Raw genomic sequence first — 19,828 nt, forward strand, 5'->3', positions numbered from 1 at the left:
GAAAGGAATTCAATGGGTTATTTAATTATGCTCGTCGGGTATAGTTTTTGTGTAAATGTTATCATAATTATCAAATCAATTATCAATGTAGAACTGTTTAACCGATTTGCTAACCGTAATGCCACTTTATTAAATTAATATTAATCGACTGAAATTTTGAATGAAAGAGTGAGGCTGTAGGTAAGTAGGGAGAGGAATAGGGATGGTGATACCTACCACTAGGCATGGGTGATTCCATCTCCGAGAAGTAATCTGGGCCTGTACTACAAAGCGCAAAATTCGAACCTCGTATCGTGCCGTCCCGCTTACAGTAATTTTAATACGAAAGTGAGAGGGACGGTACGATACGAACGTCGATTTTCGAATTTCATAATAGCCCCCCTTTATGCTCCTACCGTGTCTCGGTGGAAATTTTATTTTGGCTTGAAGTCTGCTGCTCGCATCAATGTTAACAAGGGTTGACACGTTAGAATATTTCTCAAGCGGTCAGAGCTGAGGGGCTACTAAGAAATTCGAAAATCAAAGTTCGTATGGTACTGTCCCTCTCAGTCTCGTTTTAAATAATATAAGCGTCAGCGGGACGGCAAGACACAAAGTTCCAATTTTGCACTTGGTAGTAAAGGGCCTGATGCATTCAGAGGGTGTGGGTTTATCCATTTAGTATGTCGTAAGCTGTAAACCTGTAATTTAAGAGGTAATAGAAAACTATGAACCCTTCTTTATAAATGTGCCTATTGATAATTGCTTAAAACTAACCGGAATAGCATCTTTGCAACCCTAATTATCGATTTAATGAGTTTGCTCATTTATAATTTGAAATAATCCCACCATTTTTGCGTCATTACTCCATAGAAAAATAAGCTTTGCAAAATTTTTATCAGTATTATAATTTCTTTACTACTGTCAACAAGTGCGTTGTCGAATTGTGGCAAATATTTTATTGATTTTGTTCTCACCACGTTTTTGCGATATTTCTGTGTGTTGTGCTAAGATGGCTAAAAGTAACTTTAATACGGTCAACACCCTAACCAACACTCTCGTGAACAATATGGGTATGTATTTTTGAACTTCTATTGCATTTTATTTTGTAAAAATGTGAAATTTCTTTGTAGTCAAGAAGTTTGTTAATATTTGTGTTTCAAATATAATTTTGAAAGGTTCAGATGTGCGAGCCCGGATAAGTGCCCACTACTTATCCTCTTCTGAAAAGACCAAAGTTTACCACTAGGCCAGGGACTGCTTTTTGTATTTCTGTAACCTTGTCTGATTTAGTTTGCAGTACCAAAATAAATAAACGTTTTACCTATTGATCTTTTAAAACTAATTTGCTATTTTTTTGCCCACAGATTGCCACGTGACGTGGTCATTCCCAACCAGCAAAATCCTTCTTACAACCATCTCAAGACTATAAATTTTCACTCTAATATTGATTTTATATCATCGTATAAGCCTGGATTTGGGCACAAATTATAAGCGTATTTATTTTAACATCGTCCTAATATCAGTCTTATTGAATACTGTTCGCATTTACAATAATCTTTACAAAACTAATTTAAGCTGCCTTAGGCTAATATCGCTTTTAAGTAAGTATTTTGTAAGCCTGCATAGGCTTATATTGGTCCAACGTTAGAATCTTGTGAGCCTAAACAAGCTTATTTTGATTTTATGTACGACCACACGAAATTTTTAAATTTCTTATGCTCTAAACTGTGAACTGTGGATTAATAAATTTTCTTCATTAAAATAATAATATGTCACAAAAATTAAATATATCACTAATATTAAAATACTACTGATCTTTTAAAACTAATTCGCTATTGTTTGCCCACAGATTGCAACGTGGCGTGGTCATCGAAACTAAGATCTTCAACAATCCATTACCCAATACATGTAAAAACAGTGGAACAAATCAATCAAGAGTACGATAACTCTATATCAAAAGTATCAATCGTGTATGATTCCGTACCACCTGTATATGAAGAGAACACTGATTCCCGTGAATCTACGCCTAGTCCCGGGAGACTGTACACCGACGAATCCAGAGAAAATTTGACAACGAGTAGTCCTCTGACTCTCCCGAACAATGATGGTACGTTAAACTTTTAAACTTTTTTAACTTTCTTAATCTCTGAACTGTGAACTGTGGATGAACAAATTTTCTTCATTAAAATAATAATATGTCACTAGAATTAAATATATCACTAATATTAAAATACTACTGATTTTCTAAAACTCATTCGCTATTGTTTGCCCACAGATTGCCACGTGGCGTGGTCATCGAAACTAAGATCTTCAACAATCCATTACCCATCACTTATACGTGTAAAAACAGTGGAACAAATAAATCAAGAGTATGATAACTCTATATCAAAAGTCTCAAACGTGTATGATTCCGTACCACTTGTATATGAAGAGTACACTGATTCCCGTGACTCTACGCCTAGTCCCGGGAGACTGTACACCGACGAATCCAAAGAAAATTTGACAACGAGTTGTCTTCTGACTCTCCCGAACAATGATGGTACGTTAAACTTTTAAATTTTCTTAACGATGAACTGTGGATGAACAACTTTTCTTCATTAAAATAATAATATGTCACATTTCGTTATTGTCCTGTAACGCCTAAACTAATTTACTAATGTCGTTCGAAATTTGAAATAGAAGATCGTTTTTCTTTTTCTTTCTCATTAGAATCTTCAGGTTAATAACGAGTACCGAGTGAAATTAATATTCTGGTTTTCGTTTTTTTTTTTATTAAATTAATATTTTTTGACCCACAGAATGCAGCGTGACGTGGTCTTTGACTACAAGAATGTCGGTTATTGCGCCCTTGTATCCCATAAATTACTTTGATGACGAGTGCGCTGGTTCTCGAGACTCCACGCCCAGTCCAGGAAGACTTTTTATTGATGAATCCGTAGATTATGAGAACTTGACGATAACTCTAAACACTTTTTCTAAAATTAATGGTAAGTGTATTTTTCAACCCTCATGTTTTCCTTTAACTGCTCTCTGAATATAGTATATACGGTGTACTGACGTGTACACAAAGCATATGTTGTTACATTAATCATATTGTTACATTATGAACGAATTATATATTCGCTTATGTGTTACATACCACAGATACCCTGTATACCTTGCAGATAAAAAAAATTGTGTACCCACTTTGTTCAATTAAATTATAGCTTAAAACAATTTTATTAAATATATAACTTTTGTTTGCCCCCAGAATACAGCGAGGCGTGGTCTTCGACTACAAGAATGCCTATCATTGCACCTTTGAGTCCCATAAATGACTTGAATGACGAGGACGCTGATTCTCGTGACTCGACGCCCATTTCAGATAGACTAGACATTGATGAATCGATGAGTAGTCCTAATACTGCAGATGTCGAAATGAATGGTGTGTATTTTTTAAACTTTAGATTTTTTTTTCCTTTCATTGAACTCTAAAAATTGCACGATGTACTGTGTAAACAGTGTTGCATTACTTAAATTACATTACGTTGTTACGGTTAAGAATGAGTTGTTTCTTTGCTTATGTTACATTACATCCCATTGTTAACCCATATTCGTTGAATACAAAAAGTTGTGTCCTCACTTTGATTTATTCAATTTAGGCTTAAAAACAGTTTTTTATTATTCATGTTAAATTTTTCCCCCCAGAATCAAGTGATACGTGGTCTTCGACTGCAAGGATGCCGATCACTGCGCCCTTGCGTCCCATAAATGATTTTAGCAACGAGTACGCTGATTCTCGTGACTCCACACCCAGTCCAGGAAGACTATACATTGATGAATCGATGAGTAGTCCTAATACTGCGGATGTTGAAATGAATGGTAGGTGTATCTTTTAATCTTTAGCTTATTTATATTTCCCTGTAGTTGATCTCTGAATATTGCACGGTGTACTACGTAAGCATTACGTTATGAATGAGTTGTTTTTTGTTTATAGTTACATCTCATTACACTGTAACGATCGTTTCTTCGCTTTTATATGTTTACAATCCAACCCAGAATATCTTGCAGATAAAAAAATGGTGTCCCCCACTTTTTGAATAAAATAAGGTACAAATTATTTTATTAATCATGTAACTTTTGTTTGCCCACAGAATGCAGTGAAACGTGGTCTTCAGTTACGACCCACCTGTGTCCCATAAAAGAGCCTGCGTTACTTATGGATGTAAAAACCGTAAAAAAAGAGTACGAGAAGTTCTTTCCTTATCACCCGAAGCCAAAGCTACGTCGACAACGCTTAAATGCATATCGCGATGCGTAAAACCATATTCGGAGTAGATAAATTTATAAGCCTTTGCACACCGCGTTTTTCTTCCCGTAGAGCGCAGCTTTTGCTTGCGTATCGCGTTTGTACAAACGTGCGTCGACGGCGCGTTAAAAAAAACGCGGTGTGCAAAATCCTCAACTTTGACATCTCGTCTCGTTGATTTAAAAGCTACATGTGATACGTTAAGTGTTTTTGCAACACGTCATACTTAGCCGAATTAATTTATTGTCATAATAGTATATACATACATGTACATATAAAGATTTAAGTAAGTTATTTACTTTTATTCTGTAGGTAGTTAAGGATTTTTATATCGATAATATAAGGCAGTACATATCTTAGAAAATCGTTTATTTATATGGGTTAGTAATTGTGCTTGTTTGTGTGTAAATGGTTCCAACGGAAGACCAGCATCGGCTGCAAAGTTGACATCATGCTGAGTTGGGACTATTACGTGACAATATCTTTCTTTGTATATTTTATAATTAAGTACTTGTGATTGCTTAACATTTTATCACTTAAGTATATGTGTATTTATTTGTGTACTTACGTCTAAGTAATTGAAGATACAATTGTAATGTTATTTCTTTTTTAATAAAGTGTGTTTGTAAAACTAAATTGTTTTTCTTCATACTTCACTAGCGTAGGTACCTAAATTATTTGTACAGTTGAAGAAACTGAATTGCATACCAAGCTCGGACCTTTTCATAATCAATTTAGCTATTATTTATTTGGCAAATGTCTGAAATGTCAATTTGATATTAGTAGGAGTTTCTACTCTTTTACGCGATGCAGTTTCTTTGGCTGTAGTGTAGGTTCTCTCCTTTCCGCGAGATTATTCCCACATGTTTCATTACCCAAATTGCGTTATTTTTTTTCGAAGCTTTCATATCATAAATCTCGTTTTGTTTACATTTACCTAAATACCAAGCCAAACCAAGTTTAACCTACTGTGTTCTTTAAAACCGTTCTTACGGTTACGAGTAAATACACTGAGAATTTTTTTGTTTCGGACAAAATCGAGACTTGGGAAATAAAACAGTTTAGAAAATGAAACATTTGGAAATAATATTTCTGCGAAAAGCCAAAATAGCAATTTGATTGAATAGGTACGTATCAAAATACATAATGTTAAAAAAAATGGACGAAATGCATAATGGTCATTGGTCATTCGATACACTGCATTTTTTTCAGAAATTGACATGTTTACATCCTGTTGGATAAAACAAACTTAACCTTAGTAACCTAAACCAATTTGTGGATTACAGGATACTAAAAAGTTGTAATAATCACTAGTTTCACCGAAAATTACGTTTATATCAAACAAACATTATGTGTTTCGTTAATTATTCATTTTAAACTTTATTCATTTTGACACGTTCCTAGTTCGATTCTCCGATTCAATAGGCAGACGCTTAAAAAAATTAACAGTTCAATACCTAGGGCATCAGGCCCCATTTAATAAAAGTTACAAGTGCTACAATTCTACATAATTGTCACTTTTTTGTATGAGAAACTGAGCAATTATGTAAAATTGTAGCAGTTGTAACTTTTATTAAACAGGGGTCAGCTTACGTCTGTACCCTTTACTGCGAAGTGCAAAATTCGAACTTCGTGTCTTGCTGTCCCGTTGCCGCTTATATTATTTAAAACCAGAGTGAGAGTGACGGTACGATATCAACTTAGATTTTCGAAATTCGTAGTAGCCCCTCAGGGCCCTTGCTATGAGAGGGGTCATAATTCGAGCGTTTCAACCGTCTCATTTCCGTGGTCACAGATATTTACGCATGGGCTATTAGAATTTGATAACTTTTTCGATTATTTTTTAAACGTCCTGTATTTCAAATTTCAAACTCAAATTTCAAATCATTTATTCAGTAGGTAAATATAGGCTGCAATGGGATCTATTACACGTCATTTTTTTAAACTACCAGCGCTTTCAGAAAGACCATCATTGCCAAGGAGAATGCGCCGCAAGAAACTTGGCAGTCTTTTTTTTCTAAATAAAATAATTAAAAATAAAATACTTAAAAACTTCAGTATACAAATAAAGAAAAATTACATGAAAAGAACAATAATAATACAGGGATGTATAGGGTCCCTTGGTTATAAAACTAAAACTAAACATTTAACTAATTTATCTACGTTCATGCTTCCACCGTCATAAATTAAAATAATAATTATAATAATAAGATTTTGAAAAATACATTTCAGTTCAGGTCAAGTGCCTATCCATTAAGCTTTTGGATCCCAAACGCAAGCTCACGCCTGCCGCCTCCAAAATTAGCTCACACGCACTCATGTCATGCAGGGCTTGTATCGCTTCCATTCCCGTGAGCTCTATGCAATAGGGCCTATGGGATTATCTTGGGAACTTCGACGTGGCGGGCCTGTGACTAGAAATTAAACTAAAAATATACAAGTTTCCAAATCCTACGTCCTACGGTTGAGATGATGATGATGATGTTGATGAATTCAACATGGTAGTAAGTATAACAAATTTACAAGGAAAACTATAACGGTTAAGTTTTCTTGAGATTTATTAGTAGTTTAAGAGTAAATAGCAGCTTAAGGTATAAATTATACCTAAACTTGGAATATTCCGTACAAAATACGAAATTACTTATTTCTAAATATTACTTATTTTTTTGCGTAATTGCTACGGAACCCAATTTCGGGAATGTCCTACCTGTAATACCTGAACGTTAATGAGTTTTGCTATCTAAATGAATTAACCCATTAGCTATTGACCGGCGCAAAAATAAAATAATAATTAGTTTACTTTACGAAAATACTACCTGCAATATGACACAAACAACCTAAATTACTTTACACAAAAACCATATAAAAAGAAGCAAAACAAAATCCAAATCATTCACAAATCACCCACTTCTCTCCTATCACGTTGTTTAGTGTGTTTAGTTTTGATATATTCTCACTTACTTCGGAAACTCACTTTCTAACTTTGCTAAAAACAAAAATGGATTACAGCAACGAGTTTATAGCTGTAGATTTTTACAATAATGTCGTGGATTTAAGAACTGGTAAGATTTTTATTTTAATACTAGCCGTTACCCTAGACTACATCTGCGTAGAATTCGGCTATCGCTATATCATTATTTTATTTTATTTTATTTATTTGGGGCATCAACAGCAATACAGTACATTATATTAGGTCTTAGGTACTGAACAGAAAGCCAATAACAGATGTTATGTCACTATGTTATTTTCCAGGATTAAAACTATTCTATGCAAGGACATAGCACAGTTTTAATCCCGGAAAATGGCAAGGCCCCGATTAGTAAGGCCCCGGGACACACTATCTGTGTACTGAATTTCGTCTAAATCGATTTACCGGTTTAGACGTGATGGAGTCACAAACAGACTTACAAACTTTCGAAGGTTTTTATAATATAATATAGATAATATTAGTGGGATATGCAACCGGCGAGTTGTCGTCATTATAGCGTTCTATATTTTTATTCAACAATGAACGTCTTCCATTGACAATGGTGATCACGGATACAATGATGAAAAAAATATCTTAACTGTTTTTGTTTGTCAACAGAATGCAAAGCGAAGCGGCCTCCAAATCCTAAGACGCTTACCCCCTGCCGCTCGAAACCATCCAGAGAGTTTACGGGAAATATGTCCCTGTTGAAGACTTGGCCGAGATACGGCATAAGCGACTGCAAGAGCACTTAAAGCCCAAGAAGTTGGAGTTCGCTGACAGTGACTCATCATCATCAGCGTAGCCATGCCTCTAGCAGTCCACTGCTGGACATAGACCTCCTCCAATGCGCCATTGCGCTCTGTCGTCGGCTCAACGCATCCAGCTTCTACCAGCAGCCTTCAAACAAAGAGCGACTAGTCCGTCGGTTCAAGTTCTAGTCGGAATTTAAAATTGACATTGCCACAAAAACTTAAGGACGTCAAGCGTCAAACATTCTTAAAAAGACAGTTACATGAACTGACTGTGTTAATCATGTGTTCAATGATTGTTTAAGGTTTTATGGATACTATTGCTATTTTAAGAAATGTAATTATTATTGAGATAATTTTGTGTCAAATAAAAACAAGTTTAAGCGTTCGGTTGTTTTATGCATCAAACGTTGTGTTAAACGCAATGCATCAACCTGCAACAGTCAATCTAATTACTTTAGTTAACCGAACAACTGTTCGCCGAAACACGATAAGCAGAGTTATCATATGGCGTCAAAATGAGTAGTTAGGTGCGACGACGAGCGTCCGCGAGGAGGAATGTTATAGCGCCTAGGTAGAATTGCGATCAACAACGCACGAGCCGAGCGAGCGAAGCGAGCGCATCAACGGCCGGCGAGTGCCAGAACCAAACTTCTGGCGTCGCGACTTTGTTTGTTCAATATAAAATAAATACAAATTCCAAAGCGAAAAGTTGTTCGAGCAAACGTTGAAAACGTGTAGTGATTAATCGACTAAACGAATTTCTGTTAATAGTAGTTAGGCTTACAGACTCACAAGCCAACTGAATAGTCCACTAAAGGTTGAGTTATGAAACGTTAGTCTGCGAAACAATACATCTGCGTACAAATTCATCGGCGTAGCGTTACTCGGCGAAACGTGGTCTGCCAATCAAAAATCTGCGTAAAAATTGTCGGCAAACCATTAGGTAACCTAAATGATACCATAAAATAAACTGGATTGACAGGATTTACTGAATCAGGGGGACTACTACGAAATTCGAAATTCGTATCGTACCGTCCCTCTCACTCTCGTATTAAATAAAATTACCGTCAAAGGGACGGCACGATACCAAGTATCACGAAGCCGGAATTTTGCACTTCGTAGTACAAGCCCAGATTACTTCTCGAATGAGGGCTATCGCGTATGAATTCGCCACTAGAGGCGCTAGTGTAGCGTGAGGTCTCCGAAATGTCAAATCTCATAGTTTTTGGGTGAGCTACGCGGGATTATTTATAATTAGAATAATTTTGTGAATATTTTGCAATATCTGAAATAAATTATGCCAAATATGCGTTCCGGGGCAATGAATGTCTGTGTTTTGAGACAGTTTTGTCTTTCGGAAACCTTTGTCCTCCCTTTTTTCCGAACAAAACGGGAACTATGAAAAACTGCATGCTCGATATTTTTATGGTACGGTTTTAAGGTGTATTAAATATGATTTTATTCTAAACTTTGTTTTCACGCCCGTAATAACGGACTTTGAAAGCCATACTTAAAAACCTCACGCAACAGTGCGCCATCTAGTGAGACAAAAAACGATAGCCCTCATTACCCATGCCTAGTGGAAGGTATCACCATCCCTATTCCACTCCCTACTTGCCTGTAGCCTCACTCTTTCATTCAAAATTTTAGTCGATTATTACTAATTAAATAAAGTGGCATTACGGTTAGCAAATCGGTTAAATAGTTCTACATTCATAATTAACGATTTGATAATTATGATGCCATTTGCACAAAAACTATATCCGACGAGCGTAATTTAATAACCCATTGAGTTCCTTTCTTAATAATTGTTTTTCGTATTACGTACGCATATTTTTGGAGTAAACATTTTACTGCAATACTTAGTGCGATACATTATTTAAGCTGTGTAATAATAGATGGTATTTACAATTTTTACTAGCTTTAATACTAGTTAAGAGATTTGTGATGTGAAAATGTTGTTTTGAAAATTCTTTCTACCAGGTTTCTTGCGGGCGCGGTGTAGTCTTCTTGGCAATGATAGTCTTTCCGAAAGCGTTGGTAGTATAACAAAAGTGATCAGTAAAAAAGCTTCGCAGCATACCTTCTTACAGAATAAACGCTTTGATTTTGATACACTCAACGACAAATCGTAGATGCCTTTCAAAATACATTCTTTGAATTTTTGAATTTTGAATATACCTGTAGATTATGAAAAACAAGGATCATTATTATGCTAAATAGGACTATTAAAAATATACTTATAATTTGGACGACCGGATGGCTAAGTGGTTAGAGAACCTGACTATGAAGCTTGAGGTCCTGGGTTCGAATCCCACCAGGGCAGATATTTGTGTGAATAACACGAATGTTTGTTCTCGGGTCTTGGATGTTTTAATATGTATTTAAGTATGTATTTATCTATATAAGTATGTTTATCCGTTGCCTAGTATCCATAGTACAAGCTTTGCTTAGTTTGGGACTAGGTCAATTGGTGTCAAGTGTCCCATGATATTTATTTATTTATTTATTTATTTATACTGTAGCTTTCAAAGACGATTTCAGGGTGTAGCGTTTGAGTAATTAAAGCAAGCACCGTAATATATACGTCAATTGACGGGATTCATGTTACAACACAAGCATAATATAGGTAGGTACTCGTATTTAATCACGCCCAAGAAAATTTTGTCTAGTTATTTGGCACAGCGTATCTGGACATCAATATGCCGTACTACAAAGTACTAGTTACGTCAGTCCGCCATATCACGAGAGTTACTGGTACACGAAGTGCGAAATTCGAACTTAGTATCTCGTCGTCCCGCTGACTTATGTTATTTTAGTAGCCCCCTTTAGACTCCTACCGTATCTCGGTGGAAATTTTATTTTAGCTTAAAGTCTGCTGCTCGCATCGATGTTAACATGGGTTGACAGACACGTTAGAAAATTTCTCAAGCGTTCAGTACCACTACCATGAGTTTTACAGTGACCGTACTCGATAGCGACGGCGTAAATTATTTTAAGAGACGCTGTACAATTCTCCATACAAATAATTTACGCCGTCGCTATCGAGTACGGTCACTGTAAACTCATGGTAGTGGTACAGAGTTGATGCATTTAGCGGGTGTGAAGTTTATCCATTGAGTATGTCGTAACCTGTATATTAAGAGGTAATTAGAGAACTATGAATCGTATTTTCCAAATGCACCTATTGATAATTGCTTAAACCTATCCGGAATAGTAGCATTGCATCTTTGCATCCCTAATTATAGTGTTAATGAGTCTGATCGTTTATAATTTCAAACAAAATTCACCGTTCATGCGTAATTACTCCATAGAAAAATAAGCTTTGCACAATTTTTATCAGTATTATAATTTCTTTACTACTGTCAACAAGTGCGTTGTGTATTTGTAGCAAATATTTTATTGATTTAGTTCTCGCCACCTTTTCGCGATATTTCTGTGTGTTGTGCTAAGATGGCTAAAAGTAACTTTAATACGGTCAACACCCTAACAAACACTCTCGTGAACAATATGGGTATGTATTTTTGAACTTCTATTGCATTTTATTTTGTTGAAATGTGAAATTTCTTTGTAGTCAAGAAGTTTTGTTAATATTTGTGCTTAATTAAATACTTTCAAATATAATTTTGAAAAGCTCAGAGGTGCGAGCACGGATTAGAGCCCACAATCGTCTGCTGGAAAGATCAAAGGTTAAACCACTATGCCACAAAAGCCACAGCATATTTTTTTTTTGTATTTCTGTAATCTTTTAAAACTAATTTGCTATTGTTTGCCCACAGATTGCCACGTGGCGTGGTCATCGAAATTTAGATCTTCAGCCATCTATTACCCATCACTTATACATGTAAAAACTGTGGAACAAATCAATCAAGACTACGATAACTCTATATCAAAAGTCTCCAACGTGTATGAATCCGTACCACCTGTATATGAAGAGTACACTGATTCCCGTGACTCTACGCCTAGTCCCGGGAGACTGTACATCGACGAATCCAGAGAAAATTTGACAACGAGTAGTCCTCTGACTCTCCCGAACAATGATGGTACGTTAAACTTTTAAACGTTCTTAATCTTTGAACGGTGAACTGTGGATCAACAAATTTTCTTCATTAAAATAATAATGTCACATACCGTTATTGTCTTGTAACATCTAAACTAGTTTACTAATGTCAATTACGAGTAAATTACGAGTCCCAAGTGAAATTAATATTCTGGTTTTGGATTTTTTTATTAAATAACTTTTGTTTGCCCCCAGAATACAGCGAGGCGTGGTCTTCGACTACAAGAATACCTACAACTGCACTCTTGAGTCCCATAATAAATGACTTGAATGACGAGATCGCTGATTCTCGTGATTATACGCCCAGTCCAGGCAGATTATACATTGATGAATCGATGAGTAGTCCTAATACTGCGGATGTCGAAATGAATGGTAAGTGTATTTTTTAAACTAGATGTTTTTCCCTTTTATTGATTAAGATTGGTTTTTGGAGTGTTTTTGTATTTTTTATTTCAACTCCAAATTTTGTTAGGTACTTTTACGGTCATCCCGTAAAATCCATATCGAAAATACAAACTGAATCATAGATGCACAGAAAAATCAGAAAAAGAGACCAGCACTGGGAATCGAACCCAGGTCCTCAGCATTCCGTGCTGCGTGCTATACCTCTACACCAACACTGGACAGGAGTACATACACAAATTTCTCCTATGCACCACATATCTCAGCTTGTTTGTTTTCTTATTTAGTCACTTAAGCAGCGACACTAGCGACATCTATGTTCTAGCCCTCATCGAGCCGCTAGTGTCGCTGCTTAAGTGACTAAACAACAAAACAAACAAGCTGAGATATGTGGTGCATAGGAGAAATTTGTGTATGTACTCCTGTCCAGTGTTGGTGTAGAGGTATAGCACGCAGCACGGAATGCTGAGGACCTGGGTTCGATTCCCAGTGCTGGTCTCTTTTTCTGATTTTTCTGTGCGTCTATGTTTCGGTTTGTATTTTCCTTTAATTGATCTCTAAATATTGTACGATGTACTAGGTAAACAGTGCTACATTACTTACATTACATTACATTACTTTACGTTGTTACGATTATGAATGAGTTGTTTCTTTGCTTATATGTGACATCCCATTGTTAGCCTGTATTCATTGAAGCCAAAAAAAAAGTGACCTCACTTTGATTAATTCAATTTAAGTTTAAACACAGTTTTTTATTAATCAAACCTTTTTTTCCCCAGAATACAGTGATACGTGGTTTTCGACTGCTAGAATGCCAATCACTGCGTCCTTGCGTCCGATAAATGATTTTAGGGACGAGTACGATGATTCTCGTGACTCCACACCCAGTCCAGGAAGACTATACATTGATGAATCGATGAGTAGTCCTAATATTGCGGATGTCGAAATGAATGGTAAGTAAAATAATTATAATTATATCACATTTCGTTATTGTCCTGCACACCTAAACTAGTTGGTATACTAATGTCGTTAGAAACTTGAAACAGTAGACCGTTTTTCTTTTTTTTCTCCTTTGAATCTTCAAGTAAATAACGAGTACCGAGTGACATTCATATTTTTTTTTATTAAATTACTATTTTTTGACCCACAGAATGCAGCGTGACGTGGTCTTTGACTACACGAATGTCGGTTATTGCGCCCTTCTGTCCCATAAATTACTTTGATCACGAGTACGCTGATTCTCGTGACTCCACGCCCAGTCCCGGAAGACTATACATTGATGAATCGATGAGTAGTCCTAATACTGCGGATGTCGAAATGAACGGTAAGTGTATTTTTTTTAATCTTTAGATTTTTTCCCTTTCATTGATCTCTTAATATTGTACGGTGTACTATTTAAACATGTTATGTTATATTATTTACATTACATTACTTATATTACATTATGTTGTTACGTTATGAATGTGTTGTTTCTTTGCTAATATGTTACATCCCATTGTTAGCCTGTATTTAGATGTTTAATATGAATTTAAGTATGTATTTATCTATATAAGTATGTTAATCCGTTGCCTAGTATCCATAGTACAAGCTTTGCTTAGTTTGGGACTAGGTCAATTGGTGTGAGGTGTCCCATGATATTTATTTATTTTATTCCTTGAAGATAAAAAAAATGTGTCCCACTTTCATTAATTCAATTTAAACTTAAACGCAGTTTTTTTTCTTTATTCGACTGGATGGCAAACGAGCAAGTGGGTCTCCTGATGGTTAGTGAATCCAGATGGTTTTATTAATCATGTATTTTTTTTCCCCCCAGAATACAGTGATACGTGGTCTTCGACTACAAGGATGCCGATCACTGCGCCCTTGCGTCCCATAAATGATTTTAGCAACGAGTACGCTGATTCTCGTGACTCCACGCCCAGTCCAGGAAGACTATACATTGATGAATCGATGAGTAGTCCTAATACTGCGGATGTCGAAATGAATGGTAAGTGTATCTTTTAATCTTTAGGTTATTTATATGTCCCTATAGTCGATCTCTAAATATTGCACGGTGTACTACGTAAACATTGTTACATTACTTACATTACATTATATTGTTACGTTATGAATGAGTTGTTCCTTTGCTTTTATGTTACATCCCATAGTTATCCTGTATTCCTTGAAGACAAAAAAAAAATTGTGTCCTCACTTTGTTTAACTCAACTAATTACTTATGTAACTTTTTTTGCCCCCAGAATCCAGCGAGACGTGGTCTTCGACTGCAAGAATGCCGATCACTGTGCCCTTGCGTCCCATAAATGACTATAATGACACATACGCTGATTCTCACCACTGCACGCCCAGTCCTGGAAGACTATATAATGACGAATCCAAAGACTCTGAAAACTTATCAATGTATAGTCCCATCACCGAGGATATCAAAATGAATGGTAAGTGTATTTTTTAATATTTAGTTCTTAAATTTTTACCTTTAACATTGATCTTTGAATATTATACGATGTAATACATATATGTAAACATTACACTACATTGTTACATTACTTACATCACATTACATTCTAACGATCGTTTCTTCGCTTTTATATGTTACAATCCAACCCATAATATCGTGAGATAAAAAAATAGTGTCCCCCACTTTTTGAATCCAATTAGGTACAGATTATTTTATTAATCATGTAACTTTTGTTTGCCCACAGAATGCAGTGAAACGCGGTCTTCAGTCACGACCCACCTGTGTCCCATTCAAGAGCCTGCGTTACTTATGGATGTAAAAACCGTAAAAAAAGAGTACGAGAAGTTCTTTCCTTATCACCCGCAGCCAAAGCTACGTCGGCAACGCTTAAATGCATATCGCGATGCGTAAAACAATATTCGGAGTAGATAACTTTATAAGCCTTTGCACACCGCGTTTTTCTTCCCGTAGAAGCAGAGCGCAGCTTTTGTGTGCGTATCGCGTTTGTGCAAACGCGCGTCGCCGGCGCGTTAAAAAAACGCGGTGTGCAAAATCCTTAACTTTGTCATCTCGTCTCGTTGATTTAAAAGCTACATGTGATACGTTAAGTGTTTTTGCAACACGTCATACTTAGCCGAATTAATTTATTGTCATAATAGTATATACATCCATGTACATAATAATATAAAGATTTAAGTTACTTTTATTTTGTAGTTTAGGATTTTTAAATTGAAAATAGATATTAGGTAGTACATATCTTAGAAAATCGTTTATTTATATGGGTTAGTAATTGTACTTGTTGTTTGTGTACATGGTTCCAACGGAAGACCAGCGTCGACTGCAAGGTTCACATGCTGAGTTGGGACCATTTCGTGACAATGTTTTCGTTTTTCTTTTTGTATTTCTTTTCCTTTCTTTCTTTTTTTTCTTTCTTTGTTTATTTTATAATTATTTATGTTTATTTAAGCTTTTCTTATCTGTTTTTTTTAATTTATGTACCTATGTCTAAGTGTGATTGAAGTTACAATTGTAATGTTATTACTTTTATAATAAACAGTATTTGTAAATTTAAATTGTTTTTCTTATAAACTTCATTATCATACCTAAATTATTTGTACAGCCGAGGAAACTGTATTGCATACCAAGCTAGGACCTTTTCATCATCAATTTAGCTACCTATTATTTATTTAGCAGATGTATGAAATGTCAATATGTAGGTTCCACTCTTTTACGCGATTCATTTTCTTTAACTGTACTGTAAAATACAAATAAATAAATATCAAGGGACAATTTACACCAATTGACCTAGTCCCAAAGTAAGCTTAGCAAAGCTTGTGTTATGGGATAAATATAATTATATAGATAGATACATACTTAAATACATATTAAACACCCAAGACCCGAGAACAAACATTCGTATTTTTCATACAAATATCTGCCCCGACACGGGAATCGAACCCGGGACCTCAAGCTTCGTAGTCAGGTTCTCTAACCACTAGGCCATCTGGTCGTCAAAAACATAAAACATAATTTCATTGGTTTTCTGTCTTTTCCGTCATATTATTACCAAATGTTTAATTTCCCAACTCACGATATTTTTTTCGGAGCTTTCATGAAATAAATCTTTTCTAACCTAGGTACTGTATTTTATAACCGTTCTTACGGTTACGAGTAATACAAACAATGAGAGTAAAAATTTTGGTTTCGGGGAAAGTTGAGACTTGAAAAACACCTATTAAACAGTTTTGCAAAATGAAACATTTGAAAATAATATTTCTGCGGAAAGGCAAAATACCAATGTAGGTATCTACGTATCAAAATACATAATATTAAAAAGACAAATGGACGAAACGCATAATTGGTCATTCGATACACTACATTTTTTTCAGAGATTGACAATGTTTACATCCTGCAGGGCTACTACGAAACTCGAAACTCGAGGTTCGTGTCGTGCGGTCCCTCTGACAGTTATACTATTTAATACGAGAACGAGAGGGACGGTACGATACGAACTTCGAGTTTCGAGTTTCGTAGTAGCCCTGCTGATTAAAATAAACTTAACCTAAGTAACCTAACATCAATTTGTAGATTATTATAGATTACAGGATAATAAAATTTTGTAAAGTTTCACCGAAAATTATGTTATATCAAATAAACATTAAGTAACGTATTTTGTCAATTATTCTTTTTAAACTTTATTTAATTTGATACGTTCCTAGTTTGATTCTCCGATTCAATATGCAGACGCTTAAAAAAATTAACAGTTCTAATACGATAGCCGGTTAGACGTGTGCGCCGATGCTAAAATCTACGGCGGCGGGCGCCGGTCAAAAATCGGCGGCGGCGGCGTGTTTTCGGCGTGATTTCGGCGCGGAGATTTTAAATAGAACTGTTTAATTTGTAGACTAATTTTTTATAACAAGATTAGATAAAATGTACAGACAATGAAGCTTTAATTGACGCCTTGCAGCGGCTGTAATTGTCACGGACAAATATCATTTTGTCCACCCGTTTTGGACTTAAACGGGCCTTTTTTCTTCTTCTCTTCTTTAAGATTCACCGTACCAGTAGAACTCGGAAGCTCTCGGAGTATACCCTATGTATGTATGAGTAACCTTATGGCTGAACGACGCTCGCTTCGACTGCAGTCTCCCGATGATGCTGAATAAACAAATTTCGAAATCCTTGCGACACGATATTCGTACCTTTAATACTGCTCGTGTTAAAGATACGATTGAGTGGAATAAAGGCTCTAAAGTGTTCGCAAGAGATATGTCTATTGGGCAAAACCAAATGACAAAGTTGAAGAGAGATGATGGCAGTGTAGCGGTGGACTAAAGCGGAAGTGTTGAGGGAAATCGAGGAGTTCTATGGACGGCTCTACGAGTCGGTCACTAAGCCTGTTTTCAGCGCGGCGACTCAAGACCCAAGAGCCAAACTGACCCGACACTATACAGAAGATATCCCGGACATCAGCCTGTACGAGATAAGGATGGCCCTAAAACAGCTTAAGAACAACAAGGCGCCGGGTGAGGACGGAATTACGTCAGAGCTTCGGAAGGCGGGTGGATCACCGGCTCTTAAAGTCCTTCAGAGGCTCTTTAATTCCGTCTTGCTCGAAGGCACAACGCCAGAAGCGTGGAACAAGAGCGTTATGCTGTTGTTCTTCATGAAGGGCGATAACACCCTATTGAAGAACTACAGGCTGTTGAGCCATGTTTATAAGCTGATTTCCAGGGTCATTTTATATCGTCTCGAATGCAGGGTCGATAGCTTCCAGCCAACCGAACAAGCCGGGTTCCGAAAAGGCTACCGTAGACCACATTCATACGCTGCGGCAGGTCATACAGAAGAACGAAGAGTATAACTTGCCGCTATGTCTAGCGTTTGTGACTACGAGAAAGCCTTTGATTCGGTCGAAACGTGGGCGGTGTTAGAGTCTCTCCAACGATACCGTATCGTATCGACTATCGATATATCGAAGTGTTGAAGTGTTTGTATAAAAATGCCACTATGTCGGTCCGAGTACAGGAACAGAGTTCAAAGGCCCCCTGCCCTGATGCCTGATGCCCTTGAAAAGAGGCGTAAGACAGGAGATGTCATATCTTCGACACTGTTTGCTGCCGGTTTGGAAGACGCCTTCAAGCTTCTGGAATGGAAAGGACTAGGCATCAATATCAACGGCGAATACAACATCACTCACCTTCGGTTTTCCGACGATATCATGGTGGTCATGGCAAAGTCGATGGAAGAACTCAGCACGATGCTCCAAGGCCTCAATCGAGTCTCCAACGGGTGGGCCTCAAAATGAACAGGGACAAGACAAAAGTCATGTCGAATGTCCATGTGGTGCCTACTCCTATTTTGGTGGAGAATTTGGTTCTTGAAGTTGTTGACGCGTATGATACCTAGGACAAACCGTCCAATTAGGTAAGTCCAACTTCGAGAAGGAGGTCAATCGTCGAATCCAACCCGGATTGTCAGCGTTTGGGAACTCCGCAACGTCTTTTCGTACAAAATTCCTCAGTGTCCTAGACAAAGTCTTTAACCAATGTGTGTTGCCAGTTTGCCAGTGATGACATATGGATCCGAGACGTTGTGCTTCACTATATGCCTTATAAATAGGCTCAGAGTTGCTCAGCGAGCTATGGAAGCTATGCTTGGGGTTTCTCTACGGGATCGAATCAGAAATGAGGAGATACATAGAAGGGTCACCGACATAGCCAAGCGAAATAGCTCGTTGAAGTGGCAATGGGCAGGCCATATAGCACGGAGAACAGATGGCCGTTGGGGCCGAAAAGTTCTGTAGTGGAGACCGCGGATCGGCAAGCGCAGCAGGACGTCCACCAACGAGATAGAGCGATGACTTGGTTAAAGCCGCGGGTTCACGGGGATGCAAGTCGCTGCCAACCCAAGCAACTGGATGTCTACGGGGAAGGCCTATGTCCAACAGTGGACGATCTATGGCTGAGATGATGATGATGTAACCAATGACTAATAATGATTCATTGTAGTAAAATATAGAATGCTTCGAAGTCAGAAATTCAGTATAGAAAACATTTTGAACTCGCGCCGATTTTACGCCGATACGCTGATCGGCGGCGGCGGCGGCGAAAAAATGGCGGCGGCGGCGGCGGGTCGGCGCGGCGCACACGTCTAAGCCGGTTACGTTAGGTCTTAGGGAAAGTGCTGGCATTGAGCGGGAACACAGCGGCCTTCCTGTTAGAGTGGCCTCATTTCCATGGTTACATATACCTGTAATAATGTGTAACTATAAAATTTGATGTTATTTGCGATAGAAAGAAGAAAATGCATTTATTGCCAACAATTAGGTAGGTCGAAAATACAAACTGAAATATAGATGCACAGAAAAACCAGAAAAATAAGACCAGCGCCGGAATCGAACCCAGGTCCTCGG

The 19,828-nt window shown here is 37.0% G+C and overlaps 2 protein-coding genes across 2 annotated transcripts; both read left to right on the top strand.

The window, feature by feature from the left end:
- Positions 1-991: 991 nt before the first annotated feature.
- LOC141438362 (uncharacterized) lies at positions 992-4,823 on the top strand. Its single transcript, XM_074102221.1, has 7 exons — positions 992-1,052; positions 1,832-2,089; positions 2,258-2,521; positions 2,781-2,969; positions 3,233-3,406; positions 3,670-3,843; positions 4,116-4,823. The coding sequence occupies exons 1-7, from the start codon at positions 992-994 to the stop codon at positions 4,280-4,282; spliced, it is 1,287 nt and encodes a 428-aa protein (XP_073958322.1). The 3' UTR covers positions 4,283-4,823.
- Positions 4,824-11,372: 6,549 nt separating this feature from the next.
- LOC141437649 (uncharacterized) lies at positions 11,373-15,912 on the top strand. Its single transcript, XM_074101101.1, has 8 exons — positions 11,373-11,507; positions 11,773-12,036; positions 12,249-12,425; positions 13,235-13,408; positions 13,606-13,779; positions 14,269-14,442; positions 14,693-14,887; positions 15,155-15,912. Exons 1-8 carry the CDS (start codon positions 11,447-11,449, stop codon positions 15,319-15,321), a joined length of 1,386 nt encoding a protein of 461 aa, XP_073957202.1. The 5' UTR covers positions 11,373-11,446; the 3' UTR covers positions 15,322-15,912.
- The last annotated feature ends 3,916 nt before the right edge of the window (positions 15,913-19,828 follow it).

This window comes from Choristoneura fumiferana, chromosome 18 (genome assembly GCF_025370935.1).
Source record: "Choristoneura fumiferana chromosome 18, NRCan_CFum_1, whole genome shotgun sequence".
Classification (NCBI taxonomy): domain Eukaryota; kingdom Metazoa; phylum Arthropoda; class Insecta; order Lepidoptera; family Tortricidae; genus Choristoneura; species Choristoneura fumiferana.

What these genes read in the sequence shown, in the direction of transcription:
- LOC141438362 (XM_074102221.1), top strand. Translation starts at nt 992, where the DNA reads ATGGCTAAAAGTAACTTTAATACGGTCAACACCCTAACCAACACTCTC. An exon ending in CACTCTCGTGAACAATATGG is followed by an intron (nt 1,053 to 1,831) that starts GTATGTATTTTT and finishes GTTTGCCCACAG; the next exon opens with ATTGCAACGTGGCGTGGTCA. An exon ending in TGCAGATGTCGAAATGAATG is followed by an intron (nt 3,407 to 3,669) that starts GTGTGTATTTTT and finishes TTTTCCCCCCAG; the next exon opens with AATCAAGTGATACGTGGTCT.
- LOC141437649 (XM_074101101.1), top strand. Translation starts at nt 11,447, where the DNA reads ATGGCTAAAAGTAACTTTAATACGGTCAACACCCTAACAAACACTCTC. An exon ending in TGCGGATGTCGAAATGAACG is followed by an intron (nt 13,780 to 14,268) that starts GTAAGTGTATTT and finishes TTTTCCCCCCAG; the next exon opens with AATACAGTGATACGTGGTCT. An exon ending in TGCGGATGTCGAAATGAATG is followed by an intron (nt 14,443 to 14,692) that starts GTAAGTGTATCT and finishes TTTTGCCCCCAG; the next exon opens with AATCCAGCGAGACGTGGTCT.